The following is an 11,333-nucleotide window of genomic DNA, read 5'->3' on the forward strand; positions in this document are numbered from 1 at the left end:
GAGCGTTCTGATGACAGTTGCCCAGAGCTAAATAAGGGAAAAAAAAATACCCCTTGCCCAGCTCCCTCAGCTCCCTCATACCCATTTCTGTGCTTCCCCGCTTCTGCCGTTTAAGGCTCGGGAGTACACAAATAAACCGGCTTGAGCACAAAGATTACGGCTCTGTATATCAACACCTGCTTGCCACCCAAAAGCAGCTTTCACTAGAGTGCAGAAAAATCACGTGTTTCGTCTCTCAGGCCAACAGACCCAACAGGGTCCAGAACAGGGGAGGGGTCTAGCACTGTAGGTGACAATGGACTTAAATATGGATGGAGCTAGGTTCAGATCTCTCCTCTACCACGGGACAGGTGTGGTGGGTCCGCTCAGCCAACATCCATGTGCCTCCTGTTGCTTTCTTTTTTAAAAATAAATTCTTACCCCAGGATATACTTACTGATTTTCTGGGGACCACTGCCGGCTCAGGTTTGGGGATAAATTTGTGGCCAAGAGAATCTAGTCCGCACGTCAAAGATAAGGTGAGCTAGCCTCTGGCTTCCAAATTCCTCCCCCTGTCCCTGCAACATCAGGGTTCCTTGGGCCTCAGTCCACCACGCACGTTACTCTATCCCAGTCCCCAACATTGGATCCAAGAGCCCCTTGTAGAAGCAACCGGACAACACAGTAGTTGAGGCCCAGACTGGATCTGAACCCCACTTTCACCACTTACCAGAAAAAATATTGGTTAAACAAATAGCACATTGTGGCTCCTTTCTCTGTATTAGTCAGAGTAAGCAAGACAGCTGCTGTAACAAGCAACCCCCACATCTCAGTGGCTGAACACAGTACTCTTCCTCATCTCGCAGTGCAGTGTAGATTGGTGAAGGGGTGTGGTCCCACCCAGTCATGCAGCCTTGGAGGGCCTCCTGAAGGGGTGTGCCAGATAATAATTCTGCGGCACGTAGCATTTTCACTCCACTCCATCTGGGGTGGAGAGAAAGAACATGGCAGAGGAAGAACAAGAGGCTCCAGGCTTCTGCCCATTCTGCTCAGGAGTAACCACTGTCCACAGGCCCCGAGCTCCCCAACAGCTGCCCTGGCCCCACCCTGGTTCTCATAGACTCATACTCCCTAGGTCTCTCTACCGAACTGCCCACATGACGCCCATTCATCACAGAAGCTACGACTGGTTCCAAACAAGTGGTTTATTTGCATTTATAAAACAAGACCCAGGGCACTCACTCCTCCTGGCCCGAGTGTGGAGGGTTAGAAACTTCAACTCTCCCCAGCCTCACCCTCCCACCCCCCCCCCCACAAACTACAAAATACTTCTCTCTTGCCCCAGTTAAAACCTACTCAACTAAAAGAATGGACAACCCAGGGAGACGCCAGTGAACAGTAAGTGGCTATCATGGAGATGGCAGCTGGCCGCTCCCATCCTAGTAACAGCCCACCCCTGGAGAAACTGCCCCTGGGGGGCTTCGCAGGATGACACCTTGTCCTCCCATGGGTTGGATCCCATTTTTGAAACAAGATAAAACCCCAGAACTTTAAAACATCCCCCCATGAGCTCAGAATTCCAATGCCAGCTAACCCCACCCCGGCCCAGTCCCTTTCACTGAAATTAATCCACCAGTGCCCATCTGATGAAAGCCGGGTCACCCCCCTCCACCATCCCCCCGGGCAAGCCAACAGGCCACAGCTCCTATTTCTCGTCGTACTCCTTCCTGGTCATCCACTCAGACTTGTAAGTAGACAGATGAGCCACAACAGACGCGCCCAGCCAGACGCTAAAGTTTCTCTTGCTGTGACTCCACACGGAGGCATCCGTGCAGGAGGGGTAATGCGGGGCCAGCTCCAGGAACAGGCGCCGGGTGAAGCCCGGGTAGAGGGTGTTCCCCCCACAGGCGATCACGTGCGACATGAGCTGGGGCTGCAGGGCGGCGTCGCAGGCGTGGATCGAATCCAGCACCACCTGGGAGATGCTGGGCCTCTCCTGGTCGAACACCTGCGGGCTGAAGAACATCTCGGGGGCCAGCCGCTGCATGGGGGTCAGCTCCATGGAGGTGCCGTCCGGGAGCATGTAGGTGTTATTATCATCGTAGCCACTGGGCAGGTTCTGGCGGTAGTCCAGCGCCTCCACCAGGTTCTGCGGCACATAGCATTTGGTCATCTTAATGGCGTCAACTGTTTGCAGCTGAAACAGCTTGTTCACCTTGCTGTCTTCCTTGAAGAGGCTCTTGAAGAGATAGTCGGAGAGATCCTGGCCACCGAACTCCAGCATCTTCCCGGTGGGCCATATGGGACGGCCCAAGTGGAAAGGCTGGACTCGGGTCAGGCCGCAGCCGGAATCGACCACCATGCCCGTCAGGAAGCCTGTGGCGTACAGGGACATCTCCATCTGGTCGGCCAGGAGGAGGGCCGGGACACCCAGTAACTCAAACATAATCTGTAAGGGGGGAGGAGACAAGACACACGCCGTCTTTTCCTTGAACGCAGGGCTCGGACCCACTTCTGTTTTACGCAGTACCGGGCTATGCCCAGCTCTCAAAAATGAAGTCAGCACACAGACGTCTGTCCTCCAGCGACTGGCGGCTGCCCCCCAGAACGCCAGGCCCAGGGACCCTGGAGCTCCCGCTGTGGTAATGTGACTCCCCCACTGAAAACTCAGGAGCTCCCTGTCCACTGAGAGCAGGGGTCGGCAAGCATCTTCTGTAAATGGCCAGAGGGGTTGCCGGATGTAGCAAATAAAAATGTAGGCTGCCCAGTCCAATTTGAATTTCAGATAAACAACAAAGAATGATTCAGTATAAGCATGTCGTGTGCAATATTTGGGGCATACTTTGTTACACTGAAGCATCCTTCATTGTTTATCTGAGATTCCCATCTAACTAGGTAGCGTGTATTTTATCTAGCAAACCTACCGTCGTAAATATTTTATGGGATCCACAGTCTCTGATGCAACTACTCAACCCTGCTGCTGTAATAAAAGCAGCCACAGATGATATGTAAATGAGTGGGCATGGGCAGGTGCCGGTAAAACTTTATTTATCAAAACAGATGCTGGGCCAGATTTGGCCCGCCAGCGGTAGTTTGTCAGCCCTGGATTTAAAGTAGAATGCAAGCGCGTCCCGCAGCCTACCAGGCCTGCCAGCGCCGTCCCCTGCCAACCTCACCTTTCTGTCTCCATCTTGCCACTCTCCCACCCCCGCCCCATTCGCCTCACTAGTTGAAACCTCCTCCTCAGAGAAGCCCTCCCTGATCACTCTCTTCAAAGGGGGTCCCCCGATCCTCACCAGTCCGCTCTCACCACACTTTAATTTGCTTCTAGAACAGATCACTCTCTGGAATTCTTTTTGGTTAACGTCTTCATGGTCAAGTCCTCCCCCAGAAGGTAAGCTCCTCGAGGGCCAGAATCTCCTCTGTGAACATGACCGAATGTCCAGTGTCTCCTAGTCACGCCCCTTCTAGAGCATTTTTCCTGCCCTGTCTTTCCCTCTGTGGGAAGAGCTTCCCACAAGTCCCTGAGGCCTAATGCCGGGCCCACGTGAGATCTCCGAAAACACTCGTGGGGCAAATGATTAAGAAAGAAGAGCCGTAACTGGTTTGGCTCAATGGATAGAGCGTCGGCCTGCGGACTGAAAGGTCCCAGGTTCGATTCCGGTCAAGGGCATGTACCTTGGTTGTGGGCACATCCCCAGTGGGAGGTGTGCAGGAGGCAGCTGATCGATGTCTCTCTCTCATCGAAGTTTCTAGCTCTCTATCTCTCTCCCTTCCTCTCTGTAAAAAATCAATAAAATATATTGAAAGAAAGAAAGAAAGAGCCCCTGATGGCCAATCCTGTCCAAACACGAAGTGCTGCTGCTCCCCGCTCCCTGGGGAGAGCAGCCCCGAGAAGGCCTTACCTCCAGGGTCTTCTTTCGCTCCATAGGGTCCTTCAGGGGGGACTCTGTGACCAATACGGGGGTGTCCTCGTGTATCAGTCTGTGCTTCTGCAGGACAAAGGACCAGATCTGCTCCACGCCCTCCCAGTTGAGGACGCGGCCCCGCTGGATGGGGTAGCTAAAGGTGTCAGGGTGGAGAAGATCGATGCCCAGACCCAAGCGCCGCCGGGCAGAGCTGGGGCCGGGGTTCTCCCTGCACGGCCTGTAGTTCACGATGCTCGGTAAGACCAACTGTGGCTCGTTCCAGCCGGAGAAGCCGGACTTCATGTAGCCAGACCCGTGGTCGATGACGATGGTTTGCTCGGTCATGGCCGAGGAAGGGCTGGGAGGGCTCTTCTGAAGGGTGTTTGGCAAAGGCAGGCTACCTGCGGAGGTAAAGAGCGGGGGTTCCCTGTGAGCCCATTCTGGCCACCGTGGGCCGCCTCCCACTCTCCACCCAGCGTCAAGCCTCAGGCTCCCCGAAGCCTGTCCGTTCCCGCATCCAAGCCTTTGTGCCAGCTACCGCCTGTGCCTGGAAGGTTCTTCCCCAAACTCCCATCATCCGACAAGGCGCCCCCGGGCTGTCTGAGAACACGGAGCAGTGACACCAGGCGGGCACTGGGCTCCACAGGAGCAGAGGGGGGGCCCTATGACTCTCTGCAGAGTCGGCAACAAGTGTGTCCCCCAGGGAGTGCTTGGTGGTGGTTGGCTGCCTGGTCTGAGGACACACAGAACACTGACCAGCAGCCTGAGGGGCCACCGCCCTCCGCGGTAATGGTGTAGCCGCAACAGCAGCAGGAGCCGTGGTCACCGTGACAACGCCAATGGGGACAGCAACGCCAGCTCTAGCTACCATCTCTGAAGTGCCCGCCCTCTCTCTAGTACTAGGAGGATCATTTGGCCTCTTAGGTCGCACTGGGTAACGTTGCCATTTGTATCCGTCAGAAATGGTCAAAGAGCAGCAATTCTGTACGTTCTGAATTTAATCTCTAAAGCAGGTACCACTGTTACACTCACTTTACCGATGGGGAAACTGAGGCACAGAAGGGTTACAGCTGCTTTCCCAGGGCCACACAACCGAGAGTTGAACCCAAATCAGAATCTGAGCGTTGGGCGAGGCAGGAGAAGATGTGGGTTTGGAGTATGAGCTGAGTGGCTAATTTATAAGGGAGGCTGTGAGTGAGGCATCTAACTCTGATTGTGGTCAGTTTCCCCATATATGTAACGTGGGAGGATAATAATCCCTGTGCTGAAAAGTAGGTGTGGTCGCTTCCTGATTTCCAGGCTTCCTGTGAAACTACAGTCTCGGGGTCATAGATGGGGGAGAAGCCGGCCCACGCAGGTCTTCGATCTTGGACAGGGTGCTAAACAATGCGACGAAGGAAGAACAGTCTTACAACCACGAGCGGGAATAGCTGGATAGCCACATGCAAAAAAAAGAACTTTAAGGAACGGAATACCTCACACCTTATAAATAATTAAGTCAAAACGGACCGTTTGTAAAACTTAAAACTATCACCCTTTTTTTTAAAAAAGAACCAGAGAAAATCATTATGACTTTAGGGGAGGTAAAGTTTCCTTAGATGTAACATCAATAGCTGGATAGAGAAGAGAACAAGTTGATGGATTGGAGTTCATCAAGTCTGAGGCCTTTTGCTCTTCAAAAGACACTGTGAAGAGAAGAAAAAGATGAGCCATGGACTAGGAGGAAATATGTACAAATCATGTATCTCATAAAGATCTTGTGTCCAAAAAGTACAAAGAACTCCCAAAACCCAATAAGAAGAAAAACAACTCCACTTTTTTTAAATGGGCAAGAGGTTTACACACTTCAGAAAAGAAGACATGCGATGGCAAACACGTGACAGATGCTCGCCATCACCAGCTGTTAGGAAAATGAACATTAAAACCACGACGAGACACTCGCACACACCGACGAGAACAGCTGGAGTTCAAGACCGGCTGTGCCAAGTGCTGACGAGGAGGTGGCAGGACTGGAACCCTCGCACCCTGAGGGTGGGAAGGGGCACAGCCACTGGGAAACAGTTTGGCTGAAAACTTACCTCCACACAAAAATCGTGATGCACATGTGCAGAGCAGCTTTATTCCTGGTCACCAGAAACTAGAAACAACCTAAAATGCTTCAGCTGCGGAGCAGATGAGCAAATCTCCACTCAATGGCACAACACTCCGCAAATAAAAAGGACTCAAGAACCAATAATGTGAGCAAATCTCGATGCATTAAGCTGAGAGGAGCCAGATTCAATGTTTCTCTCTGTGTGTGTCTCTCTTTGACTCTCTCTCTCTCTCTCCCCCACCCCCCACCCCCCTACTTTCTCTAAAAAAATCAATTCAAAAAATATCCTTAGGTGAGGATTAACAACAACAAAAAAGAAAAAAGAAAGGTTCTTTTAAAAAGAAAAAGAAACACAGACACGTTCAAAAATGTTTTTAAAAACAGAAGAGAGAAATCAATTGTGCTGTGAAATTAAGATGGACGACAGAGGACTATCCATTGGATTTGGCAACACAGGAGTCCCCGGTAGCCTCTGCCAGACTGGCCCCTGCTCCCCAAGGACATCTGTAGGCACAAAACAGACAATGTCAGGAAGGCTCAAAAGCGAAGGGCCTGGCCACCAACACAATGTACGTCTTCTGATCCTGGATAAAAAAAAAAAATTACCAGAAAGAACAATGTTTATCCAGTAGATTAACTAAAATGGAATACTAAACAATCTTCAAATAATCTAACACATGGCAGGAAAGATGAACGAGAGAAACAACAGAAGAAATAGGGGAGACAACAGTAGTAGACCTATATCCAACCATATCAACAATCACATTAAAATAAAATGACCCAAGACACACCAACTGGAAGACAGAGACTGTTGGACTGGAATAACAATAGAAAGACCTAGCTACGGGCTGTCTACCAGTAGAAGAACCCACTTTAAATAAAACAATAAAGAGCGGTTGAAAGTAAAGGGGAGGGGGGCAGGGGCAGGGGCGGGGGAGATACCCCATGCCAAAATGGATCCAATGGTAGCTGGAGCAGCTATCTTTACATGAGACAAAGTAGATTCCAGAACAAGGACAGTTACCGGAAGTAAAGACAGACATTGAATAATGATAAAAGGGTGAATTACCAAAATGACAGAAGAGTCCTAAATACATATGCATCTAACAGATATTCAAAACCCTTTCTGCAGAAATAGTGAACGCCACCATACCTGTAGGCTTCAATTCATTTTTCAGAAATCGATAGAAAAAGGTAGATGAGTCAAGCTGGTTGTTTAGAAATTCCATATCTTTGCCAATTTTCTAACTGATATTTATAGAACACTTCATCAAACAACAGAATACACATTGATTCCCAAAACACATGAAATGCTCACAAAACAAGCCACATGATAAGCCACAACACAAATCTAGACAAATTTAGAATTAAAATCAAATAAAACATGTTCTCTGCACCTAAAGGAATTAAGCTAGAAATCAAAAGCAGGGAGCTGGAGAAATCCCCAAATATTTAGAAATTAATGCAAGTCGCGCATGGCTCAAAGAAAACGATTAGCAAATAATTTGAACTGAATGAAAATAAAAATTCAACCTGTCAAAATTTGTGAGATGCAGCTAAAGCAGTGCTCAGAGGGAATTTATAGCATTAAGGGTTTGTATTAGAAAAAGAAGGTTTCAAGTCAACAACTTAAGCTTCCACCTTAAGAAAGTAGAAAAAGAACACATTAAACCCAAAACAAACAGAGGCTGAAAATAATAAGGAACAAAATAAATGAAACTGGAAACGAAATCAACAGAGAAAAGTCAATAAAACCAAAAGCTGGTTCTTGGAGAAGATCGATAAATTGATAAACCTCTAGGCGGACTAAGAACAAAAGACACGAGGCACAAAGGATTGATTTCAGGAATGAGGTGACATTGCTTTGACTCTACAGACATGAACAGAATAACAAGAAAATATTATGAACAACTTTTTGCCTATTGATTTGACAACTTAGGTGAAATGGACAAATTCCTTCAAAGACACAATCTACCCAACTTCACTCAAGAAGAAATATGTAACCTGAGTAACTCTATAACTATTAAAAGATTGAATTTTTAGTTAAAAACCTTCCAACATAGAAAACTTCAGGCCCAAGTAGCGTCACTGGTAAACTCTACCAAACATCCCAGGAAGAAATGGCACTGATCGTTCCCAATCCCTTCCAGAAAGCGGAAGAGGAGGGGACACCCCAACTCACGCTGTGAGGACAGCATTACCTTGATCCCAAAATCAAAGGTACCACCACAAAAGAAAACTATAAACCAAAATCTCTCATGAACATAGATATAAAAAATTACCAATAAAATCGTAGCAAACTCAGCAATATATAAAAAGGATAGTGTGGTTCAGTTGGTTGGAGCATCATACCAAAAGGTTGCGGGTTCCATTCCTGGTCAGGCCACATACTTAGGTTGTGGATTCAATCCCCGGTCAGGGCAAGTATGGGAGGTAACTGATCAATGCCGCTTCCTCACATCAATGTCTGTCTGTCTCTCTCTCTCCCCCTTCCCGAACTCTCTCTCAAATCAGTAAATACGTCCTTGGGTGAGGATTAAAACAAAAAATGATAACTACATCAATTAAGTGGTACTTATCCCAGAAATGTAAGGCTAGCTAAACATCTTTAAATCAATGTAATTCAAAACTGCCGGGAATAGGTCCATCCTTGCTGTTTCAAGGGACCTGGCGTATATGGCATACTGTTCTTAATATGTTTGCTCACCTTCTTGGCACTATGTGTTTTAACCAAGGTCACCTCTCTGAGAAAGGTTGTTTCCCCAGGTAGGGATTTTCCCCTGAAGTTAGGGAGGGAATAAAACCCCTTAACTAAGTGCCAGGCGGGTAATTAATCACTTTAACTACAAACAATTATGCTTAAGCTACATAATCTTTACTCCCTGGAATGGAGATAAGAAACGCCCTAACCTTTGGAATAGAGATTGATAGGATTGGAATCAACTGGTATAAATACAGATGTAACAAGACAACAGGAGACAGAACCTAGACAACAGAATGCACACAGAACCTAGAGACAGAAGAACTTCGCTGGAGAGAACATGGCAAAAGATCCTGGACAGAAACTGGCCACAGAACCTAGAGACAGAACCTAGCTAGAGAACCTGGCTGGAGAACCTAGAGACAGAACCTGGCTACAGAACCTGGATAGAACATGGCAAGAGAACCTGACTAGAACCTGGTGACAGAACCTGGCTGGAGAACCTAGCGAGGGAACATGGCTACAGAACCTGGCTGGGGAACCTGGGGAACCTGGCTGGAGATCCTGGCTAGAGATCCTGGCGAGGCTGCTGATCAACTGAACGCTGTCTCTGTGTCATTCCTTCTTTGCCGACTCCGTCCACACCTTTGGGGACCCCTGGACCCGCTGGGGTTGGACCCCAGCACAAATCCATGTGACCATCTCAATAGATGAAAAGAAAGCACTGGACAAAATTCAATGTGTAATTACAATAAAAACTGTCAATAACTAGGAATAGAAGGGAATTCCCTTAACCTGATAAAGGGCATCTACAAAAAAACCCACAGATAAGATCATACCTAATGGTGAAGGACTGAGAGCTCTCCCGCTGAGATTAGGAGCAAGATAAGCAGGTCACCTCTCACCTTTCAACAATTAACTGAAAGTCCCAGCCAATTCGATAAGGCGAGAAAAAGAAATAAAGGGCACAGAAATTGGCCAGGAAGAAATAAAACCATTCCTACTTGCAGGAGAGACCATTGTGTAAATAGGAAATCCCAAAGAACATACAAAAAAAGATCCTAGAACTAGTAAGTGAGCTTGGCCAACTCACATGATACAAGTTCAACATTTTAAAAACCAATTCTATTTTTAAATTTTATCTATTTATTTAATCCTCACCTGAAGACATGCTTGGAGGAAGAGAGAGACATCAATGTGAGAGAGAAACATCTATCAGCTGCCTCTCCTACGTGCCCCAACCTGGGATCAAACCCACAACCCAGTAATGTGCCCCGACTGAGAATTAAACTGGCAAACTTTTGGTGCACAAGATGGTACTCAATGAACTTAGGCAGTCTGGCTGGGCAAAATCAATTCTATTTTATATACTAACAATAAACAGCTGGAAATCAAAATTTTAAAAGCAGTGCCATTCATAGTAACATCAAAAAACATAAAATGCTTTTGTATAAATCTAACAAAATATGTTATAAAATATGTTAAAACCTACAACTTTGGATTAAGGAAATCAAAGGATATCTAAGTACATTGTTACACTGTGTTCATGGATTACAAGATTCAATATCATTGAGATGTTAATTCTCCCTAAATTGATGTATATGTTTAATCCCAATCAAAGGAATTTTCTTTTAGTATCAAGATGATTCTAAAATTTTTATAGGAAGGCAAAGGAATTAGAACAGCCAAAATAATTTTGAAAAAAGAACCAAGTTGAAAGACTCACACAACCTGCCCTGACCGGTTTGGCTCAGTGGATAGAGCGTCGGCCTGCGGACTCAAGGGTCCCGGGTTTGATTCGGGTCAAGGCCATGTACCTCGGTTGCGGGCACATCCCCAGTGGGGGATGTGCAGGAGGCAGCTGATTGATGTTTCTAACTCTCTATCCCTCTCCCTTCCTCTCTGTAAAAAATCAATAAAATATGTATTTTTTAAAAAGACTCACACAACCTGATTTCAAGGCCCACTATACACTTCCAGTAATCAAGACAATGTGGTATTGAGTGAAAGGATAGCCACACTGACCAGGGAGGAGAGCAGGACCCAGGTACATGCTCAGACAAACGAAGCCAACTGATTCTGACAGAGCTGCAAAGGCATTTCTGTGATGACGGAGAGTCTTTTCAACAAATGGTGCTGGTGCGGGGGGGGAATTTTAACCATCTCTGTGGGGGGAAAAAAATACACAAATGAACCGCAACCCATTCCTCCCCTCTTACACAAAAAAATAACTGCAAATGGAGCCTGTAAACTATAATCACAAGACAAAAATCTGCATGACTTACAGGAGAAAATGTAAGAGAAAATCTTTGTGGCCTTACCCAAGAAGATCTAAGTGTTCTCAGGGACAATATTCGAAGTACAAGCCATAAAAGGGAAAGTGTATATGCTGGACTTCATCAAATTTAAAAACTTTTGCTCTTTGAAAGACACTATTATGGGAATGAAAAAGACACGCCACAAACTGGTAGGTAGAAAATATTTGCAAATCACTTTTCTGATATAGGCTTGTATTCAGAACATATAAAGAACGATCAAAAATCAATAAGAAAGCAAACACGTTAAAAATGAGCAAAGGATTTGGACGCTTCGTCAAAGAAGCTAGAAAAATGGTAAATTAGCACATGACAAGATGCTTACATATCATTCGTCA

General features: G+C 46.8%; 1 protein-coding gene across 1 annotated transcript; it reads right to left on the minus strand.

Annotated features, from left to right (window-relative positions):
- Positions 1-1,684: 1,684 nt before the first annotated feature.
- ACTL8 (actin like 8) lies at positions 1,685-4,232 on the minus strand (the record flags this gene model as incomplete). Its single annotated transcript, XM_081086116.1, has 2 exons — positions 1,685-2,428; positions 3,885-4,232. The coding sequence occupies 2 exons, from the start codon at positions 4,230-4,232 to the stop codon at positions 1,685-1,687; spliced, it is 1,092 nt and encodes a 363-aa protein (XP_080942242.1).
- Positions 4,233-11,333: the final 7,101 nt, after the last annotated feature.

The sequence above is a fragment of the Myotis nattereri genome (genome assembly GCF_964212035.1).
Source record: "Myotis nattereri genome assembly, chromosome: 3".
In the NCBI taxonomy this organism is placed as follows: domain Eukaryota; kingdom Metazoa; phylum Chordata; class Mammalia; order Chiroptera; family Vespertilionidae; genus Myotis; species Myotis nattereri.